Raw genomic sequence first — 21080 nt, 5'->3', positions numbered from 1 at the left:
TTATACCAGACAGGCCAACAAAAATTTGGAAGTGGCATGTAAAATATCAAGATCAATGCAAAGTATCAATATTTAGAAATTAATTTATAATCCCTAGAAAGAATAGGGAACAAGTTTACTTGCCATATTTGATTATCATAATGAGCAGTTCCGTGTAGCATAAAGTCTCACATAAATAATTTAGAACTATCCAAAAATATTCTCCAAAAGCATGCACCCAAAAAGAGCATTTTATGCATTCTGCCAACATAAAACAGGTGGCTGATCAAGAAGTTTTGACTGGTTCTCTTGGAGGTAGGAAATGATATGCCCTTAAGAACAGCACTTGCGTTGCTTTCTCAGACAGGAATATCTTGTTGTTAAAGTGCTTTGATTTAAAAGCAACAATAAAAACAACACCCCCTCCCCATTTCCTACATACCTAACAAATTAGCATTGGTCAAATCTGAGGCAGTCCTCAATCGTGAACTACAGAAAGGGTGACTTTCCAACATCTATTTTTATAATAACAGAGTTTCTATACTATGTAAAGTATTCTAAAATAGGTATTTCCTTATTTGAGAAAGGTATTTATAAAAGTGGAAATTTTTAGCGTAAATTAGAGTGGCTGAATTACATGGGGAAAATGGCAGGATCACAAGGGATTCACGATCTATTGATTTATGTGCTACATTCTGTCATCATCAATTTAAAGGTAATAACTTGATAGCTGGATTACATTAATCCCGCTGGTAGCTCTAAAAGCAAGCTCTTCATCCATTTTAAAATAATGCTTCCAAAAAAGTTCATGCAATAGTCATAGAAAAGTCTTTGGGCCTTTTCTGCATCTATTGAGATAATCATGTGGTTTTTGTCACTGATTCTGTTTATGTGATGGATTACGTTTATTGATTTGTGTATGTTGAATCAGCCTTGCATCCCAGGGATGAAGCTGACTTGATCGTGGTGGATAAGCTTTTTGATGTGCTACTGGATTTGGTTTGCCAGTATTTTATTGAGGATTTTTGCATTGATGTTCATCAGGGATATTGGTCTAAAATTCTCTTTTTTTGTTGTGTCTCTGCCAGGCTTTGGTATCAGGATGATGCTGGCCTCATAAAATGAGTTAGGGAGGATTCTGTCTTTTTCTATTGCTTGGAATATTTTCAGAAGGAATGGTACCAGCTCCTCTTTGTACCTCTGGTAGAATTCGGCTATGAGTCCATCTGGTCTTGTACTTTTTTTGGTTGGTAGGCTATTAATTATTGCTTCAATTTCAGAGCCTGGTATTGGTCTATTCAGAGATTCAACTTCTCCTGGTTTGTCTTGGGAGGGTGTATGTGTCCAAGAATTTATCAACTTCTTGTAGATTTTCTAGTTTACTTGTGTAGAAGTGTTTATAGTATTCTCTGATGGCAGTTTGTATTTCTGTGGGTTTGGTGGTGATATCCCCTTTATCATTTTTTATTGCATCTATTTGATTCTTCTGTCTTTTCTAATTTATTAGTCTTGCTAGTGGTCTATCAATTTTGTTGATCTTTTCCAAAAACCAGCTCCTGGATTAATTTTTTGAAGGGTTTTTTTGTGTCTCTATCTCTTTCAGTTCTGCATTGCTCTTAGTTATTTTGTGCCTTCTGCTAGTTTTTGAATTTGTTTGCTCTTGCTTCTCTAGTTCTTTTAATTGTGATGTTAGGGTGTTGGTTTTTGGATCTTCCTGCTTTCTCTTATGGGCATTTAGTGCTATAAATTTCCCTCTACATACTGCTTTAAATGTGTCCCAGAGATTCTGGTAAGTTGCGTCTTTTTTTCTCATTGGTTTCAAAGAACACCTTTATTTCTGCCTTCATTTCGTTAATTACCCAGTAGTCATTCAGAAGCAGGTTGTTCAGTTTCCATGTAGTTGTGTGGTTTTGAGTGAGTTTCTTAATCCTGAGTTCTAGTTTGATTGCACTGTGGTCTGAGAGACAGTTTGTTATAATTTCTGTTCTTTTACATTTGCTGAGGAGTGCTTTACTTCCAATTATGTGGTCAATTTTAGAATAAGTGTGATGTGGTGCTGAGAAGAATATATATTCTGTTGATTTGGGTTGGAGAGTTCTGTAGATGTCTATTAGGTCTGCTTGGTGCAGAGCTGAGTTCAAGTCCAAGATATTCTTGTTAACCTTCTGTCTCTTTGATCTGTCTAATATTGACAGTGGGGTGTTAAGTCTCCCATTATTATTGTGTGGGAGTCTAAGTCTCCTTGTAGGTCTCTAAGGACTTGTCTTGTGAACCTGGGTGCTCCTGTATTGGGTGCATATATATTTAGGATAGTTAGCTCTTCTTGTTGAATTGATCCCTTGACCATTATGTAATGGCCTTCTTTGTCTCTTTTGATCTTTGTTGGTTTAAAGTCTGTTTTATCAGAGACTAGGATTGCAACCCCTGCTTTTTTTTTGCTTTCCATTTGCCATTTGCTTGGTAGATCTTCCTCCATCCCTTTATTTTGAGCCTATGTGTGTCTCCGCACTTGAGATGGGTCTCCTGAATACAGCACACTGATGGGTCTTGACTCTTTATCCAATTTGCCAGTCTGTCTTTTAATTGGGGCATTTAGCCCATTTACATTTAAAGTTAATATTGTTATGTGTGAATTTGATCCTGTCATTATGACGTTAGCTGGTTATTTTGCCTGTTAACTGATGCAGTTTCTTCATAGCATCAATGGTCTTTACAATTTGGCATGTTTTTGCAGTGGCTGGTACCAGTTGTTTCCTTCCACGTTTAGTGCTTCCTTCAGGAGCTCATGTAAGGCATGCCTGGTGTTGACAAAATCTCCCAGCATTTGCTTGTCTGTAAAGGATTTTATTTCTCCTTCACTTATGAAGCTTAGTTTGGCTGGATATGAAATCTTGGGTTGAAAATTCTTTAAGAATCTTGAATATTGGCCCTCACTCTCTTCTGGCTTGTAGGCTGTCTGCCGAGAGATCCACTGTTAGCCTGATGGGCTTCCCTTTGTGGGTAACCCGACCTTTCTCTTGGGCTGCCCTTAATATTTTTTCCTTCATTTCAACCTTGGTGAATCTGACAATTATTTGTCTTGGGGTTGCTCTTGTTGAGGAGTATCTTTGTGGCGTTCTCTGTATTTCCCGAATTTGAATGTTGGCCTGCCTTGCTAGGCTGGGGGAGTTCTGGATAATATCCTGAAGACTGTTTTCCAACTTGGTTCAATTATCCCATCACTTTTAGGTACACCTATCAAACATAGATTTGGTCTTTTCACATAGTCCCATACTTATTGGAGGCTTTGTTCACTTCCTTTCACTCTTTTTTCTCTAACCTTGTCTTCTTGCTTTATTTCATTAATTTGATCTTCAATCACTGATACCCTTTCTTCCACTTGATCGAATCAGCTATTGAAGCTTGTGCATGCATCACAAAGTTCTTGTGCCATGGTTTTCAGCTCCATCAGGTCATTTAAGGTCCTCTCTACACTATTTATTCTAGTTAGCCATTTGTCTAACCTTTTTTCAAGGTTTTTAGCTTCCTTGTGATGGGTTAGAACATCCTCCTTTAGCTTGGAGAAGTTTGTTATTACCGACCTTCTGAAGCCTACTTATGCCAACTCATCTAAGTCATTCTCCATCCAGCTTTGTTCCATTGCTGGCAAGGAGCTGTGATCCTTTGGAGGAGAAGAGGTGCTCTGGTTTTTAGAATTTTCAGCCTTTCTGCTCTGGTTTCTCCCCATCTTTGTGGTTTTATCTACCTTTGGTCTTTGATGCTGGTGACCTACAAATGGGGTTTTGGTGTAGATGACCTTTTTGTTGATGTTGATGCTATTGCTTTCTGTTTGTTAGTTTTCCTTCTAACAGGTTCCTCAGCTGCAGGTCTGTTGGAGTTTGCTGGAGGTCCACTCCTGACCGTTTGACTGGGTATCAACAGCAGAGGCTGCAGAACAGCAAATATTGCTGCCTGATCCTTCCTCTGGAAGCTTCGACCCAGAGAGGCACCCACCTATATGATGTGTCTGTTGGCCCTTACTGGGAGGTGTCTCCCAGTTAGGCCACATGGGGGTCAGGGACCTATGTGAGGAGGCAGTCTGTCCATTCTCAGAGCTCAAATGCCATGCTGGGAGAACCACTGCTCTCTTCAGAGCTGTCAGACAGGGATGTTTAAGTCTGCAGAAGTTGTCTGCTGCCTTTTTTTCAATTATGCCCTGACCACAGAGGTGGAGTCTATAGAGGCAGTAGGCCTTGCTGAGCTGCAGTGGGCTCCGCCCAGTTCAAGCTTCCCGGCTGCTTTGTTTACCTAGTCGAGCCTCAGCAATGGTGGATGCCCCTCCCCCAGCCAGTCTGCTGCCTCGCAGTTCGATCTCAGACTGCTGTCCTAGCAGTGAGCAAGACTCCATGGGTGTGGGACCCACCAAGCCAGGCACGAGAGAGAATCTCCTTGTCTGCTGGTTGCTAAGACCTTGAGAAAAGTGCAGTATTTGGGCGGAAGTGTCCCATTTTTCCACGTACAGTCTGTCACAGCTTCCATCGGCTAGGAAATGGAAATCCCCTGACCCCTTGTGCTTCCTGGGAGAGGCGATGCCCTGCCCTGCTTCGGCTCACCCTCCGTGGGCTGCACCCACTGTCTAACCAGTCCCAGTGAGATGAACCAGGTACCTCAGTTGGAAATGCAGAAATCACCCATCTTCTGCATTGATCACACTGGGAGCTGCAGATTGGAGCTGTTCCTATTCTGCCATCTTGGAATGGAGTGCCCATGTGAATTTTATTATTGTTTTTCCTATATCTTGGAAGAGTGCCATTAGCATTTTGATAGGAATTATATTGAATCTATATATTTCTTTAGGTAGTATGAACTTTTTTTAGCTGTTATTTTAGGTTTGGGGGTAATATGTGAAGGTTTGTTACATAGGCAAACATGTCACAGGGGTTCATTGTACAGATTATTTCATCACTCAGGTATTAAGCCCAGTACCCAATAATTATCTTCTCTGCTCCTCTCCCTCCTCCCACCCTCCACCCTCAAATAGGCTCCAGTGTTTGCTGTTTCCTTCTTTGTGTTCATAAGTTGTCATCATTTAGCCTCCACTTGTAGTGAGAACACGTGGGATTTGGTTTTCTGTTCCTGCATCAGTTTGCTAAGGATAATAACCTCTAGCTCCATCCATGTTCCTGCAAAACACATGATCTTGTTCTTTTTTTATGGCTGCAAGTATGAACATTCTAACAACATAACTTTTTGATCCATGAGCATGGAGTATCTTTCATTTATTTGTGTCCTCTTTAATTTCTTTCACCAATTTTTTTATAGTTCTCAGTGTACAGGTCTTTCAACTCCTTGGTTAAGTTTACTTCTAGGTATTTTATTTTATCATAAATAGGATTGATCTTGATTTCTTTTTTAGCTATGTTGTTATTCGTGTATAGAATAACAGGGTTTTGTATGTTCATCATATATCCTGCAACTTTAATGAATTCATTCATTAGCTCTAACAGTTTCTTGGTGGCATCTTTGGGGTTTTCTACACATAGGATCATGTCATCTGCAAATAGAGATCATTTTACTTCTTCCTTTCCGATTTGGATACCTTTTATTTCTTTTTGTTGTCTAATTGCTCTTGATAGTACTTCCAGTACCATGTTGAATAGAAGCAGGAGGAGTGGGCCACCTTGCCTTGTGCCAGATCTTAGAGGAAAAGCTTTCCATTTCTCCCCAGTAAGTGATGTTAGCTGTGTGTTTTTAATAAACGACCTTTATCATAATATGTTGAGAAACTTTCCTTCTATACCTAAACCATTAAGAGTTTTTTTTTAAACAAGAAAGGGTATTGAACTTTGACAAATGCTTTTTCTGCAAATGATATGATTATGTGGTTTTTGTCTTTCAGTTGGTTAATGTGATGTATCATTCAACAGAAGCTTTAAAACTCTGTTGATACTTGGATTTCCTGGAAGCTTCAGAATTGCAACCAAATACACAAAGTTTTCCTGGGGCTGCCTTCCAAAGTACCATCTCCCCTTAGCAGCTGTGCCATACTCATATATTCAACTCACACATTTGTGGTCACACTCTACCTTTTGCACCTCCTTCCCCAAAGTAGAAGTTACTGGCTATAAATCTATGCTGTTACATAAACAAATTAATATTGCTCTAGTCTAATATCATAATTAATATCCAACTAAGAAATGCCATGAACATACACCAGGAGTAAAAAGGCAGGTAAGAGAGAGCTGGCCTTACAGAAGAGTCTCAATTGAGAAATCTAACGGGTTTAGCTTAATTGTTTTTAGAATCATAGAATTAATGAAATCTGACAGCACGTTTTTGCTGATGGTTTGAGATTGCAAATGTTGGCTGATTCAACATTTCCAGAGAGATCTTCAGTGTGCCCCCTTCTTTTCCACCAGGCTGTTGAGTCTCACGGGGGCACCTGAGATGTTCTATTTAACATATTTGTGACGAAAAGCAACACAATGTTTATCTCTCTCTAGAAGATTTTAAAAGACAATGCCTGAGAAGATACTATCTTAAGAACAAACTTGACTGGCTGAAAGTTCAATGTTCTGGTAGTAAAGGGAGCCTAGACTCTTCTTGTTAAACACTGACAGGACTGTTCAGTCCATCTACTCTCCACTATCCCGCTTATTTACCATACCCTACTCTCTGTGGCTGATGATAACAATTTAATTTATACAACAAGCCTCACTGAAAATTTAACATAAAGAAGAGGCTCAAATGTGGGATCAATTTCCCCTCAAATCTGAGCTGGCCTATGGTGCTTTGACCAATAGAATACAATGGAAGTAGAATGCTGCACCAGTTCCAGAGCTGGCCTTGAAGAGGACGAGCAGCTTCCACTACCAGGCTCTTGGAACCCTAAACTGCCATGGAGAGGAAGGGGGCACAGTTGTGTGCAGCCTTCCAGCTGTCCTGCCAATGTGCTAGGCACAGGAGGGAAGCTACCTTGGGTCTTTCAGCCCAGCTCAGCCTGCAGCCAAATCCTAGTGACTGGGGCTAGTCAAAGACATGTGGCACAGAGGCTTCGCTGCTTAGCTGAGCCCTGCCTGAATTCCCGACCCACAAATTGTAAAGTCCAATAAATGAGTGTTATTTAATAAAAAAAGAAATAAACAGAATCTAAAGAGAACCAATAAATACATGTTAAATGATAACTAAGAGACATTGAAAAAAATGTTGAGTAGTAGTATCTTGCCGGATTGCGTACGATAACTTTTTTATCCCCACCCCCATGGCACTTTCTTTCTTTAGTTAAAACTGTAAACCTGTGAGGTGTGATCTTCCAACAGGCAAGCATCATGTCCTGTTGCATTTTTGTATATAGAACTTCAACCACTATATCAAACCATTTAATCTTTCTATCATTACCACAAAGACAAAGATAAAAGAACAAAGGATAATCTTTCATCAAAGAAGAGAGCTTCTTTAAAAGGCGCATTAATTTTGTTGTTACCTTTCTGTGCGATTAGACAAAATTCTTCTTGCAGCTTTGTATAATCTGTTGAACTTTCCAGAGGGTCAGTGAGGTGGCTAGGGGGAGTCTGAAATTCAATATCTGCACAAAGGTTGGGGTTGGAGGAATGCAAGCGAACTGGTGACATAGTAGCACTGAAAGGAACCTGAAAGGGGAAGATACAAATTATTAAAGAGCAACAGTGCATTGTTTCACATTCTCCTACACAGAAAAGACCTCTCCCATTCTTCAAAATAATAGATTCCTCTCTGATAACACACTTGGAGACACTCAGTACTCATTTATTTTGTAGGCAGTTGGGGTGGGAAGAGGGAGTCTCATTTTCCATTGTTGATTTAGAACTGCCACAAACTCACCGATTTTTCACTGCTACAGAGAGAAATAACTACAGAATGACAGGAAGAAAAGACGTAATCCCAGGCAAGCTTAAACTCTGAACTCATACTTGCACCTCAAAAATAACTGGCAGAAAAACAGCAGTCTGAACTGTGATGTAGCTGACCTTCTCTTACAGTCTGGACTATCTGAGCCTGGAGCAGGATCTTACTAAACCTGTGAAAATTCAAGAGATGCATATACTGGAAGATTCACTTACTCTGTAGCCATTAAATAAAAAACACATCAGGCCTAACAGGAAATATAGTAATGGCTTAAAGAGACTCACACTTATTTTGGAAATTGACTTATTAAAATTTATATTAGTAAATGAAATATATATGATATAAATCACTGTGGTTTACCTTTGTATGTTACACACAACTCTATTACATATATGCACATGGCTCATGAACCGGCCAATACTGAGAAGCAGTAAGTAGAAAAAGTCATATTACTATAGATTTTTCCACATGGCTAGAGGTACTTCCTTGCCCAGGCTGGATATGGACTAGGCTCCTGATGGGTGGAGGCAAAGCACCTTTTCCTCCCCTTTAAGAAGGCTTTACCTGAACATTACAAATGTCAGCCAAACATCCCTGGAAAAGGAAAATACCAATTCTTCCTGCAAATCAGATCACAAACAACTTCTCCCTAATTCTTACTGCAAAGATGTGCATTCAATTGTCTTCAAGAACCAGATTCTTAGACTCCACCACAAGTTGAAATTTTGTGTAACTGATAGGATAATTCACACCCCCTGGCTAACAGGGAATGTGCTGTGGGAGGAAGGAACCATTACCTTCTGATGAATATGTATGTCAGGACCTCTTCTTTTTTAATTTTTTGGTTTTTGCTTTAAACTTCCTAACATATTTGGTGAGAGAAAGGGGGAAGGAGAAGAGGGCACTTTTTCTCCGAAGATTTAGAGGACAGATGGAAGAGATGGAAAGAACCAAAATATCTGGCCTGAGCTGCAGGTTGAGGGCAGTTGAGACAGAGCGTCCTTCTGATGCATCATTGTCCTGGCAGGGATTTATTTCTCTTAAAAGATATCCAGGACTTACTGGGGAAGAAAGTGAGCATGAAGCTTTCCCCCCAAATTCAGCTAAGCTAAGCATGTTAATATATGTTATTTGAAGCATTTGGTATCTGGAGTTATCAAAGGAACCCTACCTCATCTTCTTTGGAGAGCTTGGCTACACTGGGCTGGGAGATGATTGTTAAACAGCTTGTTTATCAATATTATCAGGCTGAAAATTTCTGGCTATTCTAGATTTGAGACCCAGAAGTGGCCAATAAGCCATTTAAGAAAATGGAGTGCTGGGGTTCAATACTCTGCTGGAATCCTGTCCAGGTAACCTAATAATAACAAGGACTGAGGACCTTTTAGGATACCTACAAAAGAATGGTATTTATGTGGCAGAATGTCAGAAGACAGAGAAAGGAAGTTCTGACCCTAACTGTGGTGATGCTCAATCTAGAAAGAGCAGTCAGCCCATTGAGGAACACAGACCCCATGGAAAAGTTGCTGGAGATTAGGATGTCATGGGGAGAGACTGTGAGTGGAAAAAATAGGTAGATCTGGGAGTTTTCAGAATTAATGGTACAGTTTTCTGATATAAGGAACTAGAACAGCATTAAAAAAATAAATGTGGGTCTTTGGTAATATGTTGAGGATCATGGAAAAGGATTTTATCTGCATTCAGGTGCCCTCAACACTCCAAGGACTCACATGGCTTGGAAGAGGAGCCTCTTCCTCGAGCGGGTGAGGAATGGGGTCATGAGAGTTGGCGGGAAGCTTGTATAGGAGGCCATTATGCAGTGAAAACCCAGGGAGTCCAGGAAGGACCCAGACTTGTACCTGAGATAAATTATTATTTCTCTATTAAATGTTGGAATCAGATGCTGAGAAGAAAAATGTAAGTTACAAATTTATATTTTGAACATAATGGAAACTTAAATTGGCTATTAAAACAGTAAAAGTGGTTTTGCATATTACCCATAGGGAAAGAGACTTGAATGTTCCATTCAAATTGCAATCAGATGGTTCCCTGGGAAATTGAGAACTAATTTTCATATACTTCTGACTGAAAATGTTTATATATTGGTATGCTTTTTTTTGTTAAAAAGAGGTACGTGGAATGGGCCATTTTAATTGAGGACTTCATGAAATGAAATTGAGAATACAAATTGGGATGTATTAATTTAACCCTAATTGAATATCTGTTCAGACTGGGGACTTATTTACTTAGCTTTTTATTCATCAATTTGGGTATTATGGGATTCAAAAATCTAAGTGGTAACTGGTTTCTCTGTCAGTGATGGTTGGAGTGGGAGCTGCCTACAGCTCTCCATGTTTATACCTGAGAACCCTCAACACTCAATTTGGGCCTTTCTACCCTGTGCAGGAAAGAAATCCAAGGCTTACTTGAAGTCCTGTGAAAGGAGGGAAGCCTGATCCTAGAATATTCTGGTAGTAAGAACTGAAGTTTGGAATGGGGACATTAGGAGATGCTCTTAACTCCTGTCCATGAAGAAGTCAAAAATGAAATGAGTTGACAATGGAGTTGCTGACAGTGAAATTCAGCAATGGTAGACATGAAAGTCTACACAGTAGGTCTAAGTTAGATACTATGCTTACAGGACTCATCGAGCCAGTGGGAAAAGTCTCCTGCTGTTGCTATTCTGCACTATGTGTACAGAGATTCTTTGAGGGTACTGATTGCATTGGGATCTTCAATGTTCTTCCATGGGGAACAGCCAGTATTTCTCTTTTTCCAGTCTCCTGTTCTGTTGGGTCTGGCTGCTGCTGTGAGTTGGCTATTCTGAATGCTAGTGCTAAGAGTCATCAAGAATAAATTTCTGAAACATCTGCTAGATGTTGCTGCATTTTGGTATGGAGACAAAGCTATAGATCCTGGAGTAGCCAGTCCCCCTAGTTATTCCTGAATACCTTATTAAATGTTGCCAGTAGCTTTTCTTACTACATGCCATGAAGTTTTTCTCGTAACTTCTATAGTCACAGCTACCCTGGGAGGTGGGCATTAATGATTTCTTCTTTTAAAGGCTTTTTCTCTTCTACTCCCAATTTTAAAAATATAAACCCATTCTAGTCAAATAGGTACTAATCTCAGTTTTATTATATTCACTGTATGTATCCACAATTTAAAAAATGAACACAGAAGAGACAGAATCACTTCTCTGCATGCCATCTTAGATGTATATTGCTTAAGAAAACAGTGTTTTCATAAAATGATGGACTGTTCCTTTCCATACTAAGATGTTGTTCTCTCTCTAATAACCATGTGTATTTCTTAATTTTATAAATGGAAAATTACCTTTAATAATATTTAACTGATTATATGTGCATCTATTGTCAGAATCTGTTACCACATCAGTGTCAAGGGATTTATTCATCTGCATTTGAATACATGCATAAGATATACATGGACCATGAAAGCTATTTCAATAATTTGTTTGTTCAAATGTTTACAAAACTGTGAGTTTAAGAGTCAGTTCCCTAATAAATTCCAAGTCACTGGTTCATTTCATAATCAAAAGCAAATTTGTTTCTCAGTCTAGCTAAACACCCAGCTATAAGGCAAGAGCCAATTACTAATCATAAAGTAGAAAGCCACCAATCCTCATACCAGCATCCATTCTCCTGTAATGCAGCCAAAACTTTTTCATATTTTTTCAGCAATTCTAGTCTTAAAATACATTCCACCCTTAGTGACAGCAAGACTGCTGTTAATTAAGGAAATATTATCTAATAGCCAAAAAACTAACATCTATGATTGCTATTAACTCAGTAATCTATATTTTAAGAAGTTCATAGGCGCTCATGATTAAACAAATATTATAATTGCCTTTTATCCAGCAAGGAGTTCTTGTGTTTTGATACTCTATTTTATATTCTGTAGAGAAGTCATTCACTATCCGTTTGCCTTATCTACCTCGATATGCTCTCTACTCTGCTTATATCCATTCTATTTTCTCTTAGAAAAAAAAACCTCTAGATATGGATTTAAATACCCTAAAACTGTCTATTTTTTGTCATTTCCACACTACAGTTTCTAATTTTCATGTCAATATTCTTTTCAGAAAACAATTTTCCCTTGCTAAGTGTAACTTGGGTAGCCATTTAGAGATGACAGCAAAATTCACCTTTTCTTACCCTCTCATTTCTTTATTCTCACATCCTTTTCAAATAGTCACACTGCTACAAAAAAAAGCACAATTTATGTCTGTAGTAACATGACTTTTCTTAGGAAAAGAGAAATCAGTTAGCAAAAGTTCCAATATCAGTATGGTAAAAAAGAAAAAAAAAACAATATAATTTAAGGAAAGCTCACGTCATGGGGCACTGTACTCAATTTTGCAAACTTGACTTAAATTATGTCTTCACATATAGTAAAAGAACTAGATTACATAATAGTTCTCCATTGTAAAAAGGAATACCCGTGTTCGACTCCTGCCATGCAAAGACAGCCAGAGAACATGCGAAAGCTATGCTGCCATGATTGGGCTACAGGTGATGCCATCACACACCAGTGGCACCATCAGGACAGGGGGGTCACCCTTGTACGCAGGTTCTCATTCTTATTAAACTTCCACTTGAGATTGAAATCCACTCACTGTTGTAGCCACTGCTGCCGCTAGCCTCTGCCGGCGCCGAGTTGTGCTGAACTGGCCCTTCGCAGGTGGCCCTTCCTGACAGTGAATGGGAGAAGAGAAGAGGGGAGCAAACACAGGATGGGGGAGGAAAGGATGGAAGATGGGAGGATGAAAGATAATCAGACAAGGAGAGGGAGAGTTTTTAACTGAAGTCGACTTTTCTTAAATCAGCATCAAAAAGAGCTCACAGGGGCATTCATGCTATGAGAAATGTTCATCATTCTCATTACTCAAACACCTGAATTCTATTTGCTGACTATAACCCACACCCCAAAAGGAGATGGAGTTATAAACTGATGGACAGCCTGCGATTTTAAGGTAAAATAAATACGCATACTATTTTATTCATATGATATCATGTTATATGAAGTCAAAAGGTATTCAATAAATGGTAGCAAGGAAAAAGTAAGTTCAGCAAAAACTGATTAAATAATGTGGGAAGGCTAAAATGAACAGGTTGTAATTAGAGCCTCCTAATGGCCAGACAGAATTTTTTTGTTTTTTTAATTTCTTACTAGAAGAAAAAAAGTAAGGGAAGGGTATGAGGGTTCTTCAACTTCCTACTTAATCTCCTATTACACAGCTCACTATCTGGGACTCAACATCAGTAAGAGTGCTGGGATTTTGAAGTCTAAGAATTTTCCAAGGAAGATGCCAGACCCCATAAGATCAGAAAAGAAAACTTAAGTTCCTCAGTGGATGAGGACGATGCCTATAAAAATCAACTACGAAAACCTGAAAGCATAGTTTTCATTTAGTAATGTGCACCTATGCACAAACCGGTAGAAGAATCCTACAGCTTTCTTTCATTTTGTTTTCTTCTTTTTGGTGGATGGGATTAAGGGATGATGATATTTCCTTCTAATCATTCAACTTTGCCTCCATCTGACAGACCCTGACACCTCAAGGTTGTGAGCAATATTTATTTTTTCTTTTTTGAGATAGGGTCTCACTCTGTTGCCCAGGCTGGAGTGTTGTGGCACAATCATAGCTCATCGCAGCCTTGAACTCCTGGCCTCAAGTGACCCTCCCACCTTGGCTTCCTGACATGCTGGGATTACAGGCATGAGCCACCTTGCCCAGCCATGAGCAATAATTCCATTTCCAAATAATTAAGATATACTTTCTTAGAATCTCCTAACAGCCCAAATTGAAGAAACAGTAGGACTGCTTTAGTTTTTTTGGGACGTCAGAAAAATATTTAAACTTTTTCTACCTCTAAATCTTCAAAAAAGTTCCAAAATTACGATCTTATTTATTTTCCATCTTCATAAGTCTTCTGCATACATATATGTATATGTTTGTCATACATACATACACACATAATCTGTTTTCCACAAAAAAAATTTTCTAGACAAAATCCTTTCTACTTAATGTAGTAAAAGGGGGAAGAACTTATTCTCACCCTTCAGTGTAATTTGAGCATCTATGAGATGCAGGACAGCTACACAGGAGCAACATAAGATCATCTGTCTGCTACTATGTACTTTCTACTATTCCTCATTCCCTTCAACATCCAGGGATCTAGTATTTAATTCATATTACAAGCAACACAGGAGATCTAACAGCTCTTTCAAAATTATTTCCTTCTTGCCTTCCTCTTACTTCACTTAAAACACAGCCAAATTGTTACTGCATAATGGTACTGAGATTTTTATTTGAACCAGGAAGTTTGAAGTTTAGGAGGTAAGAAGAAATCCTTTTTCTAAAAAGTAATCTCCACAGAACCCTCTAGGACAAATGCTGACTTCATGAGTTGTACAATGTGGATTTCTGAGGCCAACTGCCCAATAGTTTCCAGTAGAAACATGGCCATACCAGTCTATAATTTAACCTTCTCATTTAATCAATAGCACAATCTAACCTACACAAAAATAAGCAGTCAAACATCCAGTATAACATGTTTTTCATTTTTACTTTCTTGCAGTCAATTTTTTTAATGATCTATTTTATAATTTTTTCAAAATGACAACTACTATGGAATACTGAATACAAAGTTCAGTAACACAACATTGATAACAACAACAGCAGCAACAATACCACAACCACCACCACTGGACAGTCTGGGCACCTTCACAATGGCTGTTGTACTTAGTTACGAAGAAGAGAGGGGACAGAAAATGAGCTCTCACCGCTTGAGAGCTTCTCATATTGGCTGCAACATCAGCGAAAGTGGTTCGAGCGGTGAGATGATCATTGACTCAAAACAAATACTTGGACTCATTAGATAGAATTCTCATGATCAAAACATTTAAAACAGGAGGGGAAAAAGCTGGGTATGAGGTAGGAGAAAGTGGTGGGTATCTTTAATCCACTAGAGCAAAATTAGATGCTATGCCTCTCTCTAGGCAAAATACTGAGTAAAGATTTTCATGTTGTCATACTCATCCTAGATGAACTTACGATTCCCTAGCCAAGTGTGAATTTTGAAGGATCTTGGAGGAACTTCCCAGTAGTAGAGAATGAGTACCCTGAGGCTCCTGCAAGACCTGTTGGTTTGGGCAAGCAGAAAAGGTCCACAGATAGGACCAAGCTCTGCTGTGTTCCCCTTAAAATAACTTTTGTTTTAGTCCAGGTGGAAGTGGAGTTTCTCTGGGAATGATTAACAGCTTACTGTCTACTTGTTTCTTCTTGGAATTGGAATTAAATCTCCCACTTCGAAAAGGCAGTTGTCTTTGAGTGTCTTTGAGGGATGAGATGATTTCAATTTCCCTCAAAAATAACTAAACTAGAATTACAAAGGCCATTTTATTACCCTTAGCAAAATCACAAACAAGGTGAAATGGCACAAATAAAAATTTAAAAACAAATGAACCACCCAAAGATGTGGCGGAAGTATGAATGAATATTTTCTAGCTTTTTGGACATTTTCTCCTGATGACTCAAAAAAATCTTCATAACTTTTCTGTCTATGTAAAACCACAGGCTGAGAGGCTAGGTGGTATAGTCCCAGTTGCATTCTGTGTCCTTCAGAAAAAAAAAAAAAATGAGTGATTTGGGGGTCTCTAGTGGAGCTCCTAGATGCAGCAAGGTAGCTGGGACATTGCACTACAACTCACTGAGAACCAACCTGTCCAGGACAACAGCTCTGAACAAGAATGTGGTCAATAGCATACACTACAGACACAAGATTAAAACAATATCTATTAACAAATGTATGGGTTCTTTCTTGTGATGCAGGCCTTCTTCAATTATTTTATTTAGAGGAATTATTCTTTTACTTACAAACAAAACTAGACACTCACAAGTTCAAAACCAATACAACTGCCAAAAGCAATTTTAAGTAATTTTCTTGTGAAATCACTTGGCACATCTATCCCTACAGTATTAATTTTATGAACAGAAGGGAAAACACACAGAAACATACTGAGCAAAGGAACACAAAAAGTTGTGTTTATTGAATGTAGACATTATAAATAAAAAAACTGTGGGTATTAGTGCTTATGAAAATTTATTTTCAAATATATCAGATTAGCAAGCAAAGCAAGTTTGTTATTTACACAGTCAGAATCGTAATATGAAGAATGTTATTAATGAAGTCAAAATTAGAGAAGAATTATTTTGTTAATTATTCAGAAGGGACTGAAGAATTCTGAAAAGTACTTCTTTCTACCTTTGTATTGGAATATAAATTTATTTGTAGTATAATTTTAAAAAGCCAAATCATAAAGTCTAATCTTGATTGTGCAGGACAAGGGCCATTTATAATATGCATTTAGGATGAGAATAATGGAGATTCTAGTTTAAAGATCTAAAAGTAATATGGTTTATGACATAATCTACCATATTTTTAATCACTGCAACACAATTATATAAAAGGATCTTACTTTAAAAACACTGTACTCATTTCAAATACATAATTTATTTCAAATAAATTTCAAGTACATTTATTACAAGCTATTCAGAATTTAGTTCAGATTTTAAGGTGATTGTTGAAAGCCAAATAATATCTATTTTTGTAGGATCATAGAATTTTAGAGTTGAAAGAGAATTCAGAGCTTATTAAATAAACTCTATTACTTTACCCAGGAGCAAACAAAAGCTCAGGAAAGTTAACAGAAATGTACAAAATTATACTGCCAGAAAATCACAGTGATTAGACTAGAATCTGGGTTTGCTGATTTCTAATCTATTGAACCTCCTACACTTTTTCTTGATAGAAAACATTTGGACAAAGCTGACGCATAAAAGGCCCTTTTAAAATCTAGTATTTTTAAATGAGTGTTCATTATAACCCACTAGATTTTTAATCTAGATTTTTAAGGTAACTTTTTGTTAAAATATATTTTAAGGGTTCAAAGGCTATAATTGTGAATAAAAATGCCATTTTGAACACATATTGTGTAATTTTAACCTTTCTTTTAAATCCTTCTCACTTATGCCAGAGTAAGAAAAATATAGACATTTCCCACTATTTTAGATAATGTAACAGTTTGAAAAGTGCTGGCTTTAAAGCAGTTAAGTTGCCCTTTCAATCTAACACCCATAAACTGATGTATAAAGACTAGTAATTTAAAAATATGTAGAAACATGAATGAAGGAAAAGTAAAATCTGTACCTGCAGTTGTATTTTTGTATCTTTGCTGACACTTTTTGTTCTCCATCGTCTTGTGACCCGCTTGTCTTTCTTTGAAATATCTACACAGTTAGCCTACATTACACAAATAGTTAAAAGCAACAAAGTATTATTAAGTTCACACAGATGATACAGGTATAGACAAGAGCACAGCAAGTTACTTAAGGGTCATTGTTAGAGCCTATAAGCAAACCAGCCAGGAGAGAAAGGCATATCAGACGCATAGTGGGCATTAAAAAGCAGAGATAAGAACTTAATTTTAAAATATATTTTTCTGATAAACAAAATGAATACAGGATTAGAAATCTCTAGCTTTGTTTTCTATATGAAAAGACAGTAATAATTCTGAGAGTATCTAAAGCATATCTCCAAAGCTACCATTTCTAATAGGACACAAACATGGAAGAATAATTCAGATACTGAATGTATTTCTTCTGGTTAGTGTGTATTTAAATGTAAAATGTTTTAAAATAATCATCTTCATTAACACTCTGACACTGAGATTCAAAAATATTAAAAATAACTCCAGGATATAAACGAATGTCCGTATTGTAGTTATTTATCTTTAAATGTTACCTTATATATTCATAGAACAACCCAATAAAGATTATAAATTAATATCCTAAGTCCTTTTACCAGCAGCAGGAATATGTTTACCTGCATGTCAGTAAAGTTAGGTGCTGACTGAGTTCTCTGAAGTATTTCCAAATTTTGCAGGAGTTTGCTAAGTTCCACAAGGTTGGACTGGCAATGTGCAAGATCTAATAAGAAATCAGAAATAAAAATATGTTAAAATTGGGTAGGGAGCGGTGGTGATGGTAATAAAAGGGTCAATGCACATTATGGCAAATATGAGTAGGCAGATCCATGTTTATATGATGAAGATACCGGCAGGTGAAACAAAACAGACTCTTTTCTGGTGCAGAACCAAAAACCATTGATTACATTTCAAAGCTCACTCTTATAAGTTAACAGCTATTAGCGCAGAAACCACAAAACTCTCAGTTACACCGTATGTGATCCCTTTTCTGCTCTGATAGCTTTTGCCACATGGGAAGCACACTCAAGTGAACTTCAGCAGTCCTGTGGTTTCATTGTTAGGAGCTTGTCTACCTGCTCCTCTAACATGCTTTAGAAGATGGTTATCTGGAATTTGGGTAGTGTTAAAATCAAGTTCAGAAAAATAGGATGGAATACAGAATCAGTTAAACATATTTTCTATAATTTAGCTCACTAACAAAGTTGAAATGAATGACTTTAAAATTTCTTAGAGACATTATATTAACCAAATCAGATTTTCAAAGTGCATTCGCTGGTCCAGCAACATCATCATCACCTGGACATCAACTCATTCTGTCTGAATTAACGTTTAGAATGAAGAAATGACTTTTAGTTTTCTTTTAAATTTTTTGGTGCATTTAGAACAAGAGAATATTTAAAAATCTATATAATAAAATATCACTCTTTAAAAAGAAACTGACCTTTAATATGTGAAATTAAACATGGTCAAGAATATTGGGCTGGGTGCGGTGGCTCATGCCTGTAATCCCAGCACATCGGGAGGCAGAGGCGGGAGGATCACCTGAGGTCAGGAGTTCGAGACCAGCCTGGCCAATATGGTGAAACCCCGTCTCTACAAAAATACAAAAATTAGCCAGGCATAATGGTGGGTGCCTGTAATCCCAGCTACTTGGAAGGCTGAGGCAGAAGAATCTCTTGAACCAGGGAGACGGAGGTTGCAGATAGCACCATTGCGCTCCAGCCTATGCAATAGAGCAAGACTCCATCCCAAAAAAAAAGAATATTGAGTTACTTTTCTTATTTTTGTGGTCAGTTGCTAAAAATTTCATTTTGAGCTTTCTATCCAGGAAATATTACATTCATACTCCCTAATAATTGTGATTATTCTATATAAATGGTGCTATATAAGCATAGAAATCTGAAATTGGGGCTGAAAACCATCATCCTTTTTCTAACAGAATGAAAACAGAACTTTGTGAATAATTCAATTTAAGGCCAAGGACTCAAAACTAAGTGTAAGGAGACATCAATTTAGATTTTTCAGTTGTAGTTTCCTTACCTGTCAAATGGTGATAGTAGTATTTAGCTCTCCTACCTGCTTACTGAGATGGTAGATGAGAAAGTTCTATGAAAGCCAGAAATGGTCTCTAAGAAATACTTATTGCGCTATGTCTCATCACCCTGCTAGAGCCTTCACCTGGACCATGTTACATCATTCTTTGTCACTTCTATTATTTACAATAAGAAAGAGAGGAAATCATACCTTCACGTAAAGTCTGGGATGTGAGTATCTCAGAAGGCTGATAAAAATGACAAAAAATGCTGCATACTTTGAGTCCACATACTGGTAGAGTAAGAAAAAATTCTTTTGGTTGGAGGACTAACATAGATTACCAAATTTTAATTTTTTTAAGTGAGAACACAAAAAAGTGATCTAATATCTACTTTTATTATAGTTTTATAAGAAAAAATAATTTGAAAAAAATAGGCCCAATATCATCTTAGGATCGTCTAAAAATAAACTAATTGAGCCTTATGAAACACTGTTTGCATTGCCCTTGTTTTTCTCGGTTTTGAAGGTCAAATGAAAACTGTCTCATAGAATGGAAATGGTCTGTAGATCAAGTTTGAACCATTGTGCTCCGGCTAATTATGAAGAAGGTGAAGGTAAGAAGAGATGAAGAGGCTCAGAGATGGCAGTATGAGGGAAGCAGGTATTGGTTCAGAATATTGAATCACTGATCCATAGTGGAGCACACTAACAGGTAACTGTGGATATAAGATGCAGCATTTTACAACTTTGCCATTTATTGCCGAGTTGTCAGGAAACATACACCTGCTCCATGGGCGAGACAGAGCAGCAGAGAAGGCAGCTGCGGAAGTGACCTAGTGAGGACGACAGAGCAGTGATTCTGGGGCCATGGGCAGAGTAGGCTCTCCTTGGGGGTTACTCCTCTGTGTGACTGCCCCAGGATCCAGGAGCTAAAGAAGCCAGAAGGAACTGGTGAAAAGACAAGGAGAGAAGGCTGAAGTGGGTAGAAGTCAGGGGAAAGGCAAGAATCAGATTCAACTGCTGTGAGGGTGCAAGAAAATTGGCAGGTAAGGAGCCTGAGTCATGGCAGAGAGAAGGAGCTGGCGCATAAAAATAAGAACAAGGGGGAGAAAGAGCAAGGAAAGGTCAAGACGATCAAGGCAATCAGGGTAAAAGATGTAGCACTGATAATTCACCTCTTTAGGTTTTGTTTCTTGTTTGGTTTTGGCTACTCTCAGGCCACACTGGGCAAGAACTAACCTTCTGCACACCTGTCCATCTCTTCCGAGTCCTGTAACCAGGCTGCCACCTTACTCTGGCCGGTCGTGCAGGTTGCAGGGAGGCTATTGCTGCATGGTAAAGGCGACTGCCATGGAAAGCTGTTTGGTTGCATCTATGGCAAACAAAGATGAATTGTATGGTTATGAAACAGTACATTTCAATGACTAAAAAAATACAAGTATCCTCAAAGCCGTATTAACAAAGAGAGAAAGAAAATGCACACTCAAAACATGGAAGGAGCCTCTTGGCTAAGTGTGGTTTGTGCCCAGTGAGGGTGACATTCCTAAACAACAACCCCTCATTAAGCTGCCATCTCCATCACTCAATGAAGGACAACATTTAAGTGTGTTGTATCTCATAATCACAAGGACCCGCCAACTCAAATTCCCAGTAATTCTTAATCGCTCAGTAAATTGTATTTGCAGTGTCCTTACTTCAGTACTCTTAACTCATGATTTAAGGTCTTTCCTTCCCAAAAGGTTTCTGTACTCTTATGACCACTCAAGGTCTCCTCAACCACATGTGATTCCTAAATACATTATCCACCAGTAAGCAACCTTGCAATGCCTTGAATTCATATTGGAAATTATTTATAAAAAGGCAGTCATGGCAAGTTATTATCTATAGCTTTCCATTAAAGTTATTATCTATAG

The 21080-nt window shown here is 38.0% G+C and overlaps 1 protein-coding gene across 24 annotated transcripts in view; it reads right to left on the bottom strand.

The window, feature by feature from the left end:
• Window positions 1-21080, bottom strand: part of OSBPL6 (oxysterol binding protein like 6) — a 203493-nt gene that overhangs the window by 35988 nt on the left and 146425 nt on the right. For 14 of the 24 annotated variants that reach the window (XM_054478704.2, XM_063647656.1, XM_063647662.1 and 11 more), the window contains 3 exons: window positions 20407-20539; window positions 17751-17854; window positions 7442-7607 (listed from right to left, as the gene is read on the bottom strand). In XM_054478704.2, the coding sequence (XP_054334679.1) occupies window positions 7442-7607; window positions 17751-17854; window positions 20407-20539 (403 nt within the window). Of the gene's footprint in view, window positions 1-7441; window positions 7608-12478; window positions 12554-17075; window positions 17169-17750; window positions 17855-20406; window positions 20540-21080 lie in introns of all 24 variants that reach the window. The other 10 variants (XM_063647645.1, XM_063647641.1, XM_063647644.1 and 7 more) reach the window with 2 other exon arrangements.

Source organism: Pongo pygmaeus, chromosome 11 (genome assembly GCF_028885625.2).
Source record: "Pongo pygmaeus isolate AG05252 chromosome 11, NHGRI_mPonPyg2-v2.0_pri, whole genome shotgun sequence".
NCBI classification, from domain to species: domain Eukaryota; kingdom Metazoa; phylum Chordata; class Mammalia; order Primates; family Hominidae; genus Pongo; species Pongo pygmaeus.
This window is presented reverse-complemented; position numbering and strand designations above follow the sequence as displayed.